The sequence below is a fragment of the Coregonus lavaretus genome, assembly GCF_964263955.1.
Source record: "Coregonus lavaretus genome assembly, chromosome: 13".
Taxonomy (NCBI): domain Eukaryota; kingdom Metazoa; phylum Chordata; class Actinopteri; order Salmoniformes; family Salmonidae; genus Coregonus; species Coregonus lavaretus.
In genome coordinates this window covers 42879449-42897750 of record NC_140000.1, presented here as the reverse complement: position 1 = coordinate 42897750, position 18302 = coordinate 42879449, and the positions used below count along the sequence as shown (strand labels likewise).

The following is an 18302-nucleotide window of genomic DNA, read 5'->3' as shown; positions in this document are numbered from 1 at the left end:
AGGAGATCACAGACCTGAATGAGGGGGGAAAATAACATCCATTCAAGACTTGTTTTGATAATGGGCTATGTACTTTGAAGGATAAGGATGGGACTATCCTTGACGTGAATCTTCTCATCCCAACATTTTTTTATCTCCTTATAGTGGCTCAACTAAGAAGCCATTTGGAGGAGACAAGATACTGAAATGTGGCTATGTGGAAGGAGTCCATCCATACTTGAATCTGTTGTAGATGACGGCACCCTGGTCAAACTCGTAGCCCATGTTGAGCAGCTCTGTGGCGACGATGGACGCGTCTGTAAAGGTGGGGGGCTTGCGGCCCACCTCCTTGCAGCTGAGCAGCAGGTAATTGCCGTGTGTCCTGGGTGGTGGGGAGGGAGGGAACACTTGTCATGGTAATACACTAAATACAACAGGGAACCACGACGCTGACCCTGGACCTGTTGCTGTGGGCATCATACAGTAAAGTAAAGCTGACGTGGCTGTATTTCTTTATTATCATTCTGTACCTCTGCAGGATGTTCCTCAGCTTGTCCCCCACATTGACCACCATCACCTCCTTGCCCTCGCCAGTGAGGTTGGCGATCTTGGCCTTGATGGCCTTGGCCACGTTTGAATGGACGGCGCCACAGAGACCACGGTCAGACGACACACCGATCAGGAGGTGCTTGTTGGCCGTTCCCTCTGGGGCCTTGATCTCAGCCTTCTCGTACAGGGCTGGAGGACATACAGACAAGAGAAGAGGGACCATCAACAGGTTTGTTGAACACCACTGGCAAACGTCACAAAAAGCATTTCCAGTAATTGTGTGTGAAACGACCCTGACAGGACAGGGACAGTATTCAAGAAGCGCCTCAGAGTAGCAGTGTTTACATGGACAGAGGGGACCTGATCCTAAGTTATCTTATTCATTATGACATAAAAGGCTAAACTGATCCTAAAATCAGCACTCCAACTCTGAGACTCTTTATGAATACAGGCCCTGAACTACCCCTGCATTCTATTAGGGCTATGGTCCTAATAGAGGACCATAATAATGGACAGTCATGACCGTCACATAGAAACCATCCATTCCCTTGGACTTTAGTGTATAGAGATCATGCAGTGTGTGCAGTGACATACCCACAGCACCATTTCCATAGACGCGGGCGGGCTTCAGCTGCCTCTCAGCGCGTGCATACTTAGCAGCGGCCACCATCTTCATGGACTTGGTGATCTTTTGGATGTTCTTGATGGACTTCAACCGGATGGTGACTAGAATGGGAGAGGGAACGATGGATGCCACTGACTAAACATTTGTGGTTCAATAACATTGACACACACAACTACAATATCATCATGATTTTAAAGTTTGACTTGTGCATAAGACTTTAAAAAGGAAGCTCAAGGGTGGATTTGATGTAAAAACCGATTAGTTAAAGAGATGGCAAGGTAAATACTTACTGTCCTTCAAAGTAGCCATGTTCCTGACCTGCCCACTACAAACAGAATTAGCTAGTTAGAAACATTATCATTGCAAGTTCGCACCATAACGTGGACATCCTCAATTCGGGGATTACAAACTATTTGCCTCCCAATACAAATAGCTAGCTACCTATAAGCGAATAAATGTTGTTAGTACAACTATATTAGCAAACAGTTAACGTTATCCTAGAGTCCCTGTCACCAGCTAACAGTTAGCAAGCTAGGTTTATCCAGATAACGTATGCTAACTTAGTTAGTGGGAGGGACAGTGATTTTGACACGAGCTGAACGCTGTTCTGAAAACATCTGACATTGTACGAATGACTTAAGGAACATTTAATCAACGTTAACTAGTTGTCACACACTTCAATGACATGGTTAGTTAGCAAGCTAATGTCAGCTTAGCCACCGCACCGGCTGAACTTGGCCATTCACTCTCTACACCACACACCATCTGCGGCCTATGGGTTAGCGCGTCCTTGCAATGTTTTACATCGCTCATCAACGCATACGACGTACATGTTTGTCATATATGTGTACGACAGCACAATGCTCAAAATCATATTTTCAAATATACGTAATTTAGCTAATAAAACGTTACCATTGTGGGAGGAACACCAACGCGCTGGTCCTGGCGAACATGATTACTTCGATGAAGGTCAGACTCGCAGGACTGCGCAAGCGCAAGTAAATAGCAAAATGTGGACGAAAAAACAAACCTCGCGTTACTTTAAAGTACACGTAAATTGATGACAAAGTACCCACGGAAGCGGCAGGTTTTTACAACGAAGGAGAAGAGCACAACAACGTTTAACGTGTTCGAGTTTTATTTCGAATTTAAATAATGTTCTTGCATATTTTTATGTAGACGATTAACGTTACTATTTGACATGGGGAAAGAGGGTTTTCTAAGCCCAAAGGCGATCGGGAATAGGATCAAAGCAAAAGGTCTTCAAAAGTTGCGATGGTATTGTCAGATGTGCCAGAAACAATGTCGAGACGAGGTAAGAAAGATGGCTAGCTAACGTTATATAGCGTAACGTTTGGCATATTTGCTAGTAGGTGCAAGCCAAATGTTGAAAGCGTCCTAAACGACCTACTCATTGGGACATAATGCAAACGTACCATGTATCTAGCTAGCTAGATAGACTGTATTGTCGACAGGAAAGTAGGTAATGTTAGCTAGATCTCGATCAGGCATGTCAGAAGTTAGACTCTGCGCACTAATGGTAACGCCATGGACAAGAACTAGCTAATACAATACAGAAGGTTGAACTAACTATCCCTCTCTGCCCATAGAATGGCTTCAAATGCCACTGTATGTCCGAGTCCCACCAGAGACAACTGCTGCTGGCCTCGGAGGACCCCAACCAGATCATGGACAACTTCTCACAGTGAGTCAATCTGCATTTACTTAGGTCTGGCTGTTGGTATGTTGTGTTCTATAACACTGTCTCCAATAAACTGTTGAAATGACATGTCAATAATGGTGTAATGATGAGCCAGGGGAGGTGTTCCACCAATGGACTTACTTGCTTTCTCCACTCTTCCTTTCACCAAGGGAGTTCAAGACTGACTTTGTTGAGCTGATCAAAAGACGCTTTGGTAATATTTGATTTCTTCTGAAATGATCTATTACATGCAATATTACATACTAACTACTTATAAAGAGACTGTAAGACAAACCTCAACCTCTCTCTCTCTCTCTCTCTCTCTCTCCAGGAACCAAGCGAGTGCACAACAACATTGTCTATAACGAGTACATCAATGACAGAGAGCATGTCCATATGAACTCCACCCAGTGGGAGACTCTCACTGAATTCACCAAGTGGCTGGGGAAAGAGGGTACTGTCACGCTCATACTTCTTAGAACAGAGTTTATGTGCATTTGTCTGTGTCTGTCTGATCCCTGACATTGCTGTGTCTGATGACTTCTCCCAGGTTTCTGTAAGGTGGACGAGACGCCCAAAGGCTGGTACATCCAGTACATCGACCGCGACCCAGAGACCATCCGGAGGCAGGAGGAGCTGGAGAGGAAGAAGAAGCAGGACCTTGATGACGAGGAGCGCAGTGCCAAGTTCATAGAGGAGCAGGTCCGCCGGGGCCAAGGGGGCAGGGAGCCAGAGGTGAGAGAGCACAACTACTGCCCTCCTCTGACTAGGAGGACATATTACACTCTGTCTGCTGAACAGGGACTGGCCAAGGGTTCTGTTTACTAGGGATGTAACGATTCACCGATACGCATCGGCACCCGGTACAAATGTTTAAGATCAAAGTGCATTGGTCCGCGGTAGCCCAAACCGATCCAAATGTAGCATGAATCGGTCAGAAAATCAATTTAAAATATTTTACGAACCTCCAGTTCACTAATGTTTGTTACTCATATAATTTCATTTCCCACCTCCAAAAAGCCCTCTAATCTTTTGTGACTGAATTGATGTGTCCTCTCCTTCAGTAGCCTATCGAACTAAGCATGTAAATGCATATGACAGTCATTGGTCTCCAAGTCAGATAACAACTGTGCACACAGAGCAGCTCGCGCCAACGAGAGCCTATCCCTGATCTAATATTCGTATATCTGTGCGGCACCTTCAGCTTTCGCAATGGCTTTCGCAATGTCAAATCTTAGGCTTTATTAGTTGGGTGACAACCAATGTAATTTGATGGGTCATTGTTACCAAATGCACTGTAGAAAATTGTGTTTTACTGGTGGTGTTGTTTTGACTACCGGAGTGGACACAACTCACATCTTGCTGATTGCACATCTAACTGCTGATTGGGGCTTTTCGATTGGCAGGTTATCCATAAGAAATCGTTTTGTTAGTTTTGATTTTAACAGTCAATGCATTTTGTCATTTTTACATGAACAGGGTAAAGTTGTAATTTCATAGCAAGGACAGCAAACATGTTGCGAGCCGCAATGTAGGCCTATGGTTGGAGCGGGAGAAGAGCAGCTCTCCTCCGTAAAGTTCCAAACGTTCACAACCATTCGCTTTTGAGACGGGGGTGAAATCCATATATATTCAATATATGAATTTGCTAATTTCTAAAGATAAATATTGACATTTTATGAGCCAAAAAAAATCGAATGATTCTGCTAAAATGACAAATTAATCAGTGGGTGACGGAGATTTCAAAAGTGAATTCCCCCGCTCCCCCCTAATCTGATAGTGGTAGATGCTCAGTCTGCCCTATGGCTCAGCTCAGGAGCCTACACACACCATACATAACTCTCACTCACACACACAGCTCAGAGAAGTCATCTCCGACAGATCCAGCTCAGAGAGACCCAGCTCCTGAGCATCATCAGTATCAGATTTTAGTTTAGAATGGAAAAGGAATGTGTTCATGCAACAAATGTTAGTGCATCAAATCGAACTGAATCGGATCGATTCCATTCCACTAATTAAACCGAATCACACAGAATCGTTTCAAACTAAAAGTTTTGTTCCTGTATCGAATCGTGCTTGAAAGGAAAGATTCACATCCTTACTGTTCGCCAAGGATACTGTTTACCTATGACATGTCATGGAATCAAAACAATCTGTCCCTCTTTTTTTCAGGAAGCACCGGTGTTCACTGAGTTGAAACGAGAAAGTGAAGAAGAGAAAAGTATGTTTTTTTTTTTTATAGATAACTCTATGCGTTTGGTCAGAAATTATACTGATTACACTGTTATGTCCTCTCATCTCTTACTTGTTATATTTCTGATTATATTTAAGTTACCTTCAATCTGGCCAAGGGCTCCTGTTCCTCTGCGGAAGGCCCATCTAAAGCCAGGTACAGTAATCTGAAGCTCATTAAGAATGACTCACCGTCATCAATAGCAATGTAAAACAGCAATAGTAAATGACTGTGGGGATTTCACTCTTTCACTCAGATTAACACTGTGTCTACCTCTTCCCCTTAGTGCGGCCCTGGGTCCCAGTGCCCTGAAGGCAGCAGGATCAGTGAAAAGGAAAGATGCACCTTCCACCTCAGAAGCCAAAGAAAAGAAGAAGAAATCAGCCCTGGATGAGATCATGCAGGTACGGTAGTGTTTCCAGTTCTCTCTCCGATTTGACTTGATGCACTATCAAGTTAACTCTGTGTTAAACAGGTGTGCATGTAACCCTTTGTGTGCTGTGTTTTGTTCAGATGGAGGAGCAGAAGAAGAGGTCTGTGAGAGCAGACCACTGGCTGCACCCAGGCATCGTAATCAAAGTAGTTACCAAGAGACTGGGGGAGAAATACCACAAGAAGAAAGGAGTCGTCAAGGTAACACATTAGTTCCACACATGCATGATCAAATACAAGATGTGTGATTGGGCCAGTTTTGTGTTCTAAGTAGTTTATAAGAGGGTTATAGTCAATACACTGCCATTGAGAAGAAGGCCATGTGTACATTTAGGCTAACATTTGTGTATTGTAGGAGGTGCAGGATAAATACACGGCCGTAGTGAAGATGATTGACTCGGGTGACAAACTGAAACTAGACCAGAGTCACCTGGAGACGGTCATCCCTGCACCAGGTAACCTAGCTCTCGCCATGGTTACACACACCTGTCCACAGGAAACTGATCATTTGCAAACTGTACATTTTACTTGATATCCCATTCTGTAATCTGACCTGTTATTTTACCAAATCTAATAATATAATCTAACTCATCTGTCCCACAGGTAAACGGGTCCTGATTCTGAACGGTGTGTACAGAGACACAGAGGCCCTACTGGACTCCATAGACGAGAGGAAGTTCAGTGCCACCCTCACACTTGACTCGGTAAGTGGCTGCAGTCATGCATCAGTTTCTACCGGTTGGTGGTGGAATAGATGTTTGGTATAGCAACTGCTTTGGGATGATATGAATGGTTCTTATTTTCTCATACAAGGGTATGTTTTCTTCCTCAGGGTCGGATGAAAGGGAGGAGGGTGGACGGGATCGCCTACGAGGATTTCTCCAAAATGGCCTGATCTATGATGACCTCCGTTACATGACAGCGTTACCCAAGAACCCCTACCCCTCCACTGAGAGGCCCATCAGCCGAGAGACTCTACTGTGTCAGAGTTACTTTCTATAAATATCCCAGAATGCATTTTCTATGGCGGTATCACTTCCTGAGTTAGCCGAGCAATGATTATGGAAAAAAATACTTTTTAGTTTTATTTTGTATTGTTATTAATATGGTTCTCTACAATTAAATTGTAATGTTGTATTATTTTATTGAATAAAGTACAACACAATTGACCTATGAATTGTTTGATACAATGATTGATTGAAAAACATTTGGATTTTGCCATGTAAGATGAGGTCTGAGAAATACAACAGTCATTAGAATGTTCTGGTTAAAAAATCAGTGTGTGTGTACACAAAGTTCAAAGCTGGCATTGTAGTCTTCATGAAAAGAATGAAACATTCACACTTCTATACATACTGCTACAGCTTTTTGTATAACTTTTTATAAAGCGTGAGAGTTGTCAGACAGATGTGATATGAAAACTGGTAATAACGTGTCTGTATTCAGATTGGCTGCATATATGTCTCCTGTACCATAGAATATCCCTTATAACTACACCCTGTCTCTGACTGCCTGGGTTACATGGTACCCCTGTGTGCCTTGCGATTGGTCGCTCAGAGTGGGAGCGGCAGAAAGCTGTCGAGTCGTGGGACGATGTAGTTGGTGTAATGGCCGTCGATGAAGCCTTTGCCACTGTTGTGGATGAACCAGCAGAAGACGTCAGATCCCCGTTTATTATCCTGCCTGTAGTCCTTCTGCCAGCCCCTGTCACACACCATCAAATAGTTACAACCTCATCTACAAACCTCACCATGTTAGCGCTCATATATGCCCTAGGTCCCACTGTGTGATATGGTGGAAGGATGACCTGAACAGAGATTAAGTCTACCGGCTGAGTATGTGTGATATGTGCTGATGTTTTTCCAATAATGGTGTGTGGTTTACCTGGCTGCAGGGATGTGCATGTGAGAGAGTGTGTGTTCTTACCTGGTGACGACCAGCTTGTTGCCCTTCACCTCCATAGTGGCCTCCTTCTTCAGAGGGTCAGCTCCCTGGTGCAGGTTAAACACCCTCACCTCTGGCTCCTGGCCAAACTGACCTACACACACACACACACAGGTCAGTGGAACCTAGTGAAGTAGGCTGCGATCAAATATAGGGATACTGTTGCAGGATTCACTATAAGGGAGATGTAGGGTATCTTGCCACTATATGTAAACTGATTTAATTAGCTTATAACATTGTTGTAATAGAGTAACACTTGGGTATAATTGGTGACCTACCTATAAGGCCGTGGGCCTGAGAGGAGTACTGGTTGTTGTTGGGGATGTAGAGGCCCAGGAAGTCCACGTGGGTTGGGTGTTTCTTCCACACACGATGTAGCAGCACCATCACAGTGATCTTGTCATCCACCGTCACCATCACCTTGGAGTCCTTCACTATTGAAACCTTCACCCTGAAACACACAGTGATCATAGCATGTGGGTAAAACAGGAAACCGTGTACTTTTGAAATGTACTTTTTCACCTTACCAAACCTTACCATAGTAAAATAGGCTGATGGTGCCTGACCAGCGGTTCGTGTGTGTGTGTGTGTGTGGGCGTGCATGTTCCTACCGGTCCTGGGTGATGTCGGCCGTGGCTCCCCAGCTGAAGGAGTGGTTGTTTCTGTCGTCAGTCAGGACGATACGGTCGGTGCTGACTGACACCCTGATGCCGTCAGGCTGGTAGAACACTGAGATGGTGCCAAAGTACGTGTTCACCTTCTCCTTCTCCTCCATCCCCACCCTCTTAGAGCCAACCAGCTGGCCATTCACCACCACACCTAGAGGACAAAGAGGGCGGAGAATAGAGGTAAGAGGACACAAGCACGGACACACACATTTTTGCATGCATGCACACACATGAAAGCACGCACACACACACACACATACCTACACCGGGGTCTGACACCAGGTTGAGGATGTGTCCAGGCTCTGAGTCGATGTTGAAGCAGACGTCCATGTTGTTTTTTGGCAGGTGGACGATGAAGTGAGGGTCGTTCTCCACTGTCATACAGAAAACACACAGACAGCCATTACTGTAGTGACACAATGGACATCAGAATATTACCCACGGCAATATTGCCAGGTAGGGAGGTAGGCTATGTTGAAGGCCCAGTGCAGCTGTTTTTATCTCAATATCAAATCATTTCTGGGTAACAATTAAGTAACTTACTGTGATTCTGTTCAATTAAAATGGTCAAAAAGAAACAAAAATAGCTTCTTAGCAAAATGCAATTTCTCAAGCAAGAATTTAGCTAGGACTGTCTGGGAGTGGTCTGAGAGCGGGTCCTAATTGGAGGAGTCTAATGGGAAGGATGTGTAACCTGAAAACTAGCTGTTATAGGCAGAGAGGAGTGCAACTCTCTTTGTTATTGGTCTATTAACTTATATCGCCTGGTGACATCACCAGGCAGTCTAAAACCCCCACCCAGCAAAACAAGCTGAAAGTTCAGGCAGGCTTTTCAAACAGCTCTTACACTAAAAGTGCATTATCATAATATTCACAATTTCACAGCATGATTCCAACCTCATAGTGTGGAAATGTATATAAAACACAGGAAAATCACGTTTTTGTCCACACTGCCCCTTTAAAACACAGTGTATGGCTATGTGTGTGTTATTACCTATGGTGATATGGACAGGTAGAGAAGTATTATACTGTAGCACAGATGTGTATAGAGGTGTGTGTGTGTTATTATTGTCACCTATGGTGATGTGATCTGGTAGGGGCCTCTCGGCGTGGCTAGGTGGGGCAGGGGTGGTCAACTGGACCCAGGGGGGGATGCTGTGAACCACCTGCACTGGAGTCCTTCCTCCGAGAGCAGTCATACCAGATCCAGATCCCCCTACACACACATACACACACACACACAGTGGGTTTGGGATAGCTCTATTCACTCTCTTACACTCATGTACATTTACAAAACCCAAAATGGGGGACACTAGTGATTTTGATCAGCACCTCCGCAGCAGCCCTGTTTGGGGTCCTTCGGGGAGTCAGCGAGCAGCCTCTCCTTGGCCTCCTCACTCTCCACCAGCAGGGCAGTGAGGGGCGTAACAAACTGGTGTTCCACAGCCAGGGTCAGGATCCTCTGGGTGATCTTCCTCTTCTTCCCAGCAGTGGGGGCCAGGGACCTGTAGGGAACAGGGATATAACATTCACAAAATGCTACTCTGTCTGTCTATTAACGCTCTGTAGTCTGTAGCGAAGGGCTGGCTATTTATAGCACAAGCTTTTTGTTTTCACTCCTTAGATTGAAAATAAAGATGTGTTAAATGCTCTCTCTTTCTCCCTCTCTCCCTCTCTCTCACCTCTCGGCCAGTAGCTGGTTGACAGTGATGTAGGCCCACATCTGTCTGGCGAAGCCAGTGAAGGCATGTTGCTGCTGGGCCAGCGCAGCGTCTAGCTCCAGGTAGTCTGCTTCAGTCTGCAGGGACAGGTCCAGACGATCCTGGGGAGAAGAGGGTGACAGAGAGAGGGTAGGACACGGGTGAGTGTGTGTGCCTGCGCGTGTGTGTGTATGCAGATTTGTAAAGTACTTAAGTAAAAATATTTTGTACTTTACTTTACTATTTATATTTTTGACTACTTTTACTTCACTACATTCCTAAAGAAAAGTATGTACTTTTTACTCCATACGTTTTCCCTGACACCCAAAAGTACTTTTTACATTTTGAATGTTTAGCAGGACAGGAAAATGGTCTAATTCACCCACTTATCAAGAGAACATCCCAGGTCGTCCCTACTGCCTCTGATCTGGCAGACTCACCAAACACACGTTTCCTTTATTAATTATGTCTGAGTGTTGGAGTGTGCCCCTGGCTATCAGTAAATAAAAAATAAAAAAAATTGTGCCATCTGGTTTGTTTAATATAAGCACTTTCAAATTATTTATACTTTTACTTTTGATACTTATGTAAATTTAAAACTTTTAGACTTTTACTCAAGTAGTATTTTACTGCGTGACTTTTACTTTTACTTGAGTCATTTTCTATGAAGGTATCTTTACTTTTACTCAAGTATGACTTTTAGGTACTTTTTCTACCCCTGTGTGTATGAGCGTGCATGCGTGCATGTGTATGTATGACTCACAGCGGATGCGGTGGTGAAGCTGTTTAGAGTATTGGACTCAGAGGGCAGCACCTTCCCAGCCACTACCAGCTCTGAGCCACTGAAGTACTTGTCGAAGTGGTTCTGGGTGACGTCAGAGACAGAGTCCTCTGGGAACTGAACTGTGATCTTCCTCAGGAGGGGAGACGAGACCTGGCTGTAGAACCGCTGGAGGGGGAGAACGGAGGAGGGAGGTCAGAGATGGCGGTGAGAGAGGCAGCGAAGGGAGAGGTATTATACAAGAATAGGAGGAGATGGAGGAGGAGTAGTGATACAACAGTATGCAGGATTAGGGAGAAAAATATGAATGGGAGTTTTAGGGACAGGGGTCTGTCGTACCCGTATCTGCTCTGAGGCATCGTGGCTGGTGTAGATCCTCTGGGCCACGCCCCTGTTCTCGTTGGCGATGCGTTCCAGGAAGTCGTAGTCGACATCGAAGCCGATGCCCAATGAGAAGAGAGAGAACTCCTCCCTCATGACCTTCTTCACATTCTTCTGGATGGTGCTGAGCTTGATCTCTCCTACACAGAGAGGGAAAGATGGTGGATGATGGTAGCACAATAGTATGAAGGGCAGTACACTACTAGAGGTTATTAGATGGGGGTATAGGGTGAAAATTAAGGGGGGTGAAGCGGTATTAGGTGGGTGATGAAAAGACAGTCAGTGTCAGTTTTGGGATCAGCAGCGGTATGATGTCTCACCTACAGTGGGGTCTCCATCAGACACCAGCATGATCATGGAGACTGAGCGTGGGTCGATCATGCCCTGATTGGACGCCTTCACCAGCATCTGCACCGCCCTCAGCAACGCCTCGTTGATATTGGTGCCTGCATCGGGTCAAGCGGCAGCGAGAGCCAATCAGACACAGCCTTTCGTTATCCACCACTCTTTCCTCTCTTCCTCTTTCCTCTGTCCCTCCCCATTTCTTAATTCCATCCAACCCTCTACTTCCTTATACTCCTCCACATCTCTCTCTTTCTCTGTCGCTGTCCTTCTTTCATCCCTCTCTCTCCCTCCTTCTCTCACCTCCGTTGGGTTTGATGTTCTGGATGTATTTCTTGGCCTCAGCCACCTGTATGGTGCTGCCTGGAACCAGCTCCTCACTCCAGCAGCGCACGTTGTGGTTGAAGTCAACGATGCTGAAGTAGTCATCCATGGTCAGGTCATCCAATATGGTCTGCATAGCCTCCACAGTCTGAGAGAGAGAGAGTTATAGAGCAAGAGAGAGTGATAAAGTCATGAATGAGATTGGAGGACAGTCATTTCAGTGCAGTTTCACAGAATACCCACATGAAGGCAGTGTTGCATTTGTCAGGCATGCTCTACCAGTTGTGAGAGAAGAGAGATGTTCGACTGATGGGGCACAGATTGACCCCTGTGAGTTTTTCTATGGTTACGTCACACACCTGCTTCATCTTGACTCCCCACATAGATCCACTGACGTCAATGACGAACACAATGTTTTTAGGAAGGGGGGAGAGGTTGGTCGGGGCGAAGAAATGCACAAAATGCCCGTCAGAAACCTAGGAGAAACAGTGAGATAACAGTGACCAATACTTCCTGTATTACATTTCTGTTACAAAGTAAAGTGATAGAAAGAGTGTGTTACTGTGTGTGTTTATGTACCCACATGTAGTTCCCCGGCGTTGCTGTCTCTCAGCACGTCGTATTTGACGGTAAAGATGCCATCGATAGCGGTGGTGGTGCAGTTCTCACACTTCCTCTGCTGCTGGAGCGAGGGCTTGAACACCACGTGAGCCTTGTCCTTAGAGGAGGTGAGTTTGGCCATGCCGCTGAAATGCTCTCCCAATGTGTTGGGTGTCTCCACAGAGGCGATGCCGTTGGGCTCATAGATATACACGTCCACCTGCAGAGAGACAAATATGCTGACTCATCAGCACTGACCCATCAAATACAGTTGTTAAATACCACACACAGGCACACACACACACACACACACATACACGTAGGCTCTCTCACCTGGAAGTGGGGCACCAGTCGTCCGGGCTGCAGGTGTAGTGAGTGTTCATAGAAGCCCAGCTTCCTCTGCATCATTTCCTGGTAGTGCAACTCAAACTCTATCTTACTGCCGGGAGGCACGTGGACCTCCGTCTTAAAGGTCTCCATGTCCTGGGAGTTAGCCCTGCATTAGCAGCTCTATAGTCAGTTACAGTACACTAGAAAGGTCTTATGCAACAACAATGTTTGTTATACACGGCAAAGACAGTTATGAATGGCATAGGATTCATAGTGGTCAAACAATGGGTGGGTACCCATTTCCTTGTATTGTCCAAGATGTCATTCTTCAGTATAGCTACACTAAATACCATAGCCATGGTGCATTGTGGGTTGTACGGTACCTGACGATGCCTGCGGCCTTCCCTCTGGCTCTAGCCTGAGCGTAGAGGTTCCTAGCCACAGTCTTCTCCTTCACTGAGCCCACAAACGTTATCCCATTCACATTCCTAAAAACAGGACAGAACAACAAGTTGAGGGTTGTATTACAGTGTGATTGTGATCGTGACATTGGGATTGAGATTGTGATTGAGGATTGAGATTGTGATTTTTATTGTGATTGAGACGGTTGCTCACATGGTGAAGTTGGTGATGAAGGATCGTTTGGGGATCTGGACATTGAAGCCAATGCTCTGGGCATTTGGACCAGAGTTGACCACAGAGCTCTTGACCGTGGTGTGGCAGAACCGCGACGTGATGCGGCTCTCCATCTTGTAGCTCTTAACTGTAATGTCATCACCCCGGATGGCCTACAGAGAGAGGTGGAGCATGTGAGACTGACTTTGGCTGTGATGTCATCAACTAGGCACGATTGTCATTGTGTAGGAATTGTGAGTCAAGCTCTCTAAATCTCTCTCTCTCTACATCAGCTTTGCTTACATGCTTTAGACAGTACAGAAGAGCAATTAAAAGATTAAACAATGCATCAACTTTAATATAAATTGTTTTGGGGATCATTGCAGGTCTTAACATTACTGTCCTGAATGATACCAATTTCACCCGACCCTACTCTGTTCATAGCAGGGTAAACGTTCTGCTTGCAATGTTGGTCAGATCATTAATTTGGTAGAATCATTATTGTTATTAAGACATCACCACCAACAATCTACTGTAACTATCTACATCAATCTTATTTATTTTGACCTATTTTATTTTAAGAACTAGGGCAATGTAGATATTGTAACAATGTAAAAATTTTTTATTTTCTTTCAACCAATCAGGGACGTTTTTCCTTCATGCACTGTCGCTGGGTAGAATACAAGGCCACGTTCAGTTTCCAAACGTTGTCGAACGTTGCAGATAGAAATGCCATGAATAGAGCTGATGTGAGTTCTTATTCTACAGTATGAAAAATGTATGCACTCACTAACTGTAAGTCGCTCTGGATAAGAGCGTCTGCTAAATGACTAAAATGTCAAATGTAAATCTGTACATCAATCATATCCATCTAAACCACATAAAACTAGTGGTTTCGGGACACAGAATTTTAAAAAACTACAATAAATCGAAATATCTGACTGAAAAATGGATAGGAAACATGTTTCTTTGGAGTATCTACTTATACACTGAGTATAAAAAACATTAAGAACACCTGCGCTTTCCATGACATAGACTGACCAGGTGAATCCAGGTGGAAGCTATGATCCCTTATTGATGTCACTTATTAAATCCACTTCAATCAGTGTAGATGAAGGGGAGGAGACAGGTTAAAGAAGGATTTTTAAGCCTTGAGACAATTGAGACATGGATTGTGTATGTGTGCCATTCAGAGGGTGAATGGGCAAGACAAACGATTGAAGTGCCTTTGAACGGGGTATGGTAGTAGGTTCCAGGCGCACCAGTTTGTGTCAAGAACTGCAATGCTGCTGGGTTTTTCACGCTCAACAGTTTCCTGTGTGTATCAAGAATGGTCCACCACCCAAAGGACATCCAGCCAACTTGACACAACTGTGGAAAGCATTGGAGTCAACATGGGCCAGCATCCCTGTGGAACGCTTTCGACACCTTGTAGAGTCCATGCCCTGACGAATTGAGGCTGTTCTGAGGGCAAAAGAGGTGCAACTCAATATTAGGAAGGTGTTCCTAATGTTTGGTATACTCAGTGTATAACAGGCTGATCATTCTGAGAAAGAAAATGACATATTTTACCACAGAAACGTTAAATGGATGTAGCAACTGCAGAGTGAAGTCAATAACCTGTCTGTCAGCGGATTGTCTTCAAACAGGACCATTGATTAGTAGATAAGAGGACTAAACTCTGTTACAGTGGACAGAGGGGTCGAACATCAAGCAGAGACCAGAGAGAGGAACCTACCTCAAAGTCTTCCTGCTCCTCACTGGTCAATATCGCCCTCTGGAAACACACAGAAACAATCAGCTCTGTACCAATCAATCAAGCTAATGTATTTTATAAAGCCCTTTTTACATCAGCAGTTGTCACAAAGTGCTTTACAGATACCCATTCTAAAACCCCAAAGAGCAAGCAATGTAGATGCAGAAACATCTATACTGTCCCATACTGCCCTCAGAGAGAAAAGGTTTAACAGTAACTATGTGTAGGTGATAAAAATTCTAAATTAAATGTTTGGAATTGTCAGTAAGCCTATATTGACCACATGTATAGGACTTTCATTGGGTTCAATCCATTGACCTCTACGTAACCCCTTTATCAATAGTTCAGAGGTCAATGAAGCAGAGTGCTTTCTTCTACATGTTGTTGGTATTCTATTTCTGTAACTGGGCAAAACAAAAAACCCACCTCAAGACAGGATAATTTCCCTCGTAATATGTTGTATTATTGAATCAATGTCATATTGAATATAAGCAATGCAGATTATTAACGATTGTGAATAGTAAACTATGACATTATATAACATTAATTCAGACAAATTGTTTGGAAAAAATAAGAGTTTCATCTCACCCTAAATCGTCCATGTTGTTCCTCTAATGACTGGTAGAACAAAGGGGCCATTTTTAAAATGACAGAGAATAAAAGTTGTACATTAATCAATCACATGGACATCACATAAAACATAGTTCTGTAAAAGGAACATTATCAAAAAACACATTTGATAGAGAGAAGGCTGTATCTACACACATTTGTATATGTATTTATTAAGGATCCAAGGCAGCAGCTACTCTTCCTGGGGTCCAGCAGCATTAAGGCAATTAAGACACATCTATAAAACAATCTCATTATCGTATAACAGTTGAAATGGAAATATATGAACTCACCGTTTCCGTCTCCCACTCTCCCTCTACCACAAACTCAAAGCAGTGGGCTTGGTGTAGGACCAGCAGGCTTAGGAGGAGAGCCAGGCGTCTCATGGTTCCAGGCCTGTATGTGCTGGCCGAGGTTTAACACTCACAGATACAGTCCTTCAGCCGGGACTGAAGCAGGAGCAGAGAGATCCCAAAATGAGGGTTAAAAATCCACCGAGTGCTGATAGACGCTTGGCCCCAGTCAATATTTGTTGTGTTTCACGTAACCTGGAGGGGGAAACTTTGAAACTTGACCTGCCGTGTAGGAGGGTAAATACAGCATGTTTGGGATCATACAGGTTTGGTTTGGATTTCTCTTTGATTTATGTAGGCCTAAAGCCTGCAACACGCACAGAAAATCAGAACTGGGTTTCCAATGCTGGTATGTACAGATTTAAACACTGACATAATGCAGCAGTAGTTTCCTTACTCTATGTGATCATTCAATAATAATACCTGTGGTTTGGCCACGTGCAGTGGAGGTAACGTTTGGACTTTAGACAGAGTTCAAACATTCGATTTGGCGCCAAATTTGGCCACTTTGCATGGCAATCACTGTGAGGTCACGTCAATTCACTTTTTGCTGTGCAACAACAATAGAATATAAACAGAAATAGAGGGAAAAAATGGACTATTGACCTTTGTCACCATGCTGGGTGTGCACTGCATTAAAGGGATAATCTACTCAAAAACGATCTTTTGGTATTTTTAGTCCACTGTTGATAAAGTCCCAAAATGTTTTGCATGAGAGCAATCAAGTTTTCAAGATATGGGACTTTGTCACGGTTTCGGCCGAGGCTGCCTCTCTTCCTTGCTCGGGCAGGCTTCGGCGTTCGTCGTCTCCGGAATACTAGCTGCCACCGTTGTATGTTTCTATGTTCGTTTGGTCTGGTCTGGTATTTGTACACCTGTTATCGTTTAGTGTCATTAGTGTCCTATAAGTTCTCGTTGTGTTTGTCAAGTGTTTTGTGTGATTGTTTTCACTGTCGTGCGTTTGGCTAGTACGTATACTGTTTTGCTCGGTTGAGCTGTTCTCCATTGTGTTGGAGTGTTTTGTCGCACCTGTTTAGTGCGCCCGTTTTGTTTTCGCCTGCATGCGGAGTTCTCGCCTCAGGGCATTTATTCGTGCTTGTGTTTGTGCATCCACTAAAGTCTTTTGGACTTACTTTCTGCGTCCTGCGCCTGATTCCACCACCACACCCACCTACAGCAACGCTGACAGAATCACACACCTGCTCGAATGGAATCAGCAGGAGCCGCAGCAGCGCAGGAGACTTTGGAGGACATGGTCCGGGAACAGAATGACCAGATCCTGCGGATGGGGTCCGCCCTGCAGGAGGTGATCACCACCCTCCAACGCTGGGAGACCCGAGGGACACCCCCAACGCCATCTTCCCTGCCCTCACCATCGGCAAGTCAGCCCATTCCCGCTCCGGAACCCAGAGGAGTTCGACTCTCGCTCCCGAGGGCCTACGATGGGACCGCTGCCGGGTGTCAGGGCTTCCTTCTCCAGGTGGAGCTTTACCTGGCCACCGTGCACCCGGCGCCCTCGGGACACGAGAGCGTGTCCGCCCTGATCTCCTGCCTTTCCGGCAAAGCGTTAGAATGGGCCAACGCCGAGTGGAGGAGAATAGACGCTACCACCATCACGTACGCCGAGTTCTCCCGCCGCTTCAGGGCGGTGTTTGACCATCCCCCGGAGGGGAAAGCGGCGGGGGAGCGTCTGTTCTGCCTCCGGCAGGGGAAGAGGAGTGCCCAGGAGTTCGCGTTGGAATTCCGGACTCTAGCGGCGGATGCAGGGTGGAATGAGCGGGCCCTCATTGATCACTACCGCTGTAGTCTACGTGAGGACGTCCGTAGGGAGCTGGCCTGTCGGGACACCAGCCTCTCGTTCGACCAGTTGGTCGACATGTCCATCAGGCTGGATACCCTGCTAGCTACCCGCGGACGTCCCGAGGGGGGTCCGTCCATTTCACCCTCCAGCGCCTCCGAGCCGTGCCCCATGGAGCTCGGGGGCGCTGGCGCTAGAGAGAGGAGGGGTCGGAGTACGAGGGGGTCCATCTCCTGCACCAACTGTGGTCGGGGAGGACACACCGCGGCTAGGTGCTGGGGATGGCCTCCTCGGGGAGAAGACGACAGGCCCCGCACTGGGGAGCCCTTCCAGGTGAGTAGGCGCCCCACTCACCCAGAGCTCTCTGTTGCGCACTTCTGTATACCTGTGCGTTTTCCACAGGTCGCACCTCATTCCCAGCATAAGGCGCTGGTAGATTCAGGCGCGGCTGGGAATTTTGTTGATAAGAGATTTTGTTTAGCCTTAGGGATTCCCCTTCTCCCTGTTGACGTCCCCTTCCCCGTTCATGCCCTAGATAGCCGTCCGTTGGGTGCGGGCTTGATCAGGGAGGTCACGGCGCC

The 18302-nt window shown here is 45.6% G+C and overlaps 3 protein-coding genes across 3 annotated transcripts; 1 reads left to right on the top strand and 2 right to left on the bottom strand.

The window, feature by feature from the left end:
- Position 1: 1 nt before the first annotated feature.
- LOC311140044 (ATP synthase subunit gamma, mitochondrial-like) lies at positions 2-2146 on the bottom strand (the record flags this gene model as incomplete). The annotated part of the gene is made up of 6 exons (XM_084175012.1): positions 2066-2146; positions 1444-1478; positions 1123-1254; positions 510-717; positions 218-361; positions 2-14 (listed from the first exon to the last, which is right to left on the bottom strand). Coding segments are annotated over exons 1-6 (573 nt in total), but the record flags the coding sequence as incomplete, so codon positions are not given.
- Positions 2147-2212: 66 nt separating this feature from the next.
- LOC311139583 (DNA/RNA-binding protein KIN17-like) lies at positions 2213-6689 on the top strand. The gene is made up of 12 exons (XM_084174491.1): positions 2213-2468; positions 2764-2858; positions 3026-3069; positions 3187-3309; positions 3406-3590; positions 5028-5076; positions 5187-5244; positions 5375-5492; positions 5602-5721; positions 5876-5975; positions 6124-6224; positions 6353-6689. Exons 1-12 carry the CDS (start codon positions 2355-2357, stop codon positions 6413-6415), a joined length of 1170 nt encoding a protein of 389 aa, XP_084030617.1. The 5' UTR covers positions 2213-2354; the 3' UTR covers positions 6416-6689.
- Positions 6640-16081, bottom strand: LOC311139582 (inter-alpha-trypsin inhibitor heavy chain H2-like). The gene is made up of 20 exons (XM_084174490.1): positions 15864-16081; positions 15550-15579; positions 14944-14982; positions 13206-13378; positions 12974-13078; positions 12594-12756; positions 12244-12480; positions 12020-12136; positions 11640-11808; positions 11315-11440; positions 10953-11134; positions 10596-10781; positions 9815-9954; positions 9465-9637; positions 9208-9348; positions 8393-8506; positions 8076-8283; positions 7743-7915; positions 7447-7558; positions 6640-7224 (listed from the first exon to the last, which is right to left on the bottom strand). The coding sequence occupies exons 1-20, from the start codon at positions 15954-15956 to the stop codon at positions 7074-7076; spliced, it is 2832 nt and encodes a 943-aa protein (XP_084030616.1). The 5' UTR covers positions 15957-16081; the 3' UTR covers positions 6640-7073.
- Between the last annotated feature and the right edge of the window lie 2221 nt (positions 16082-18302).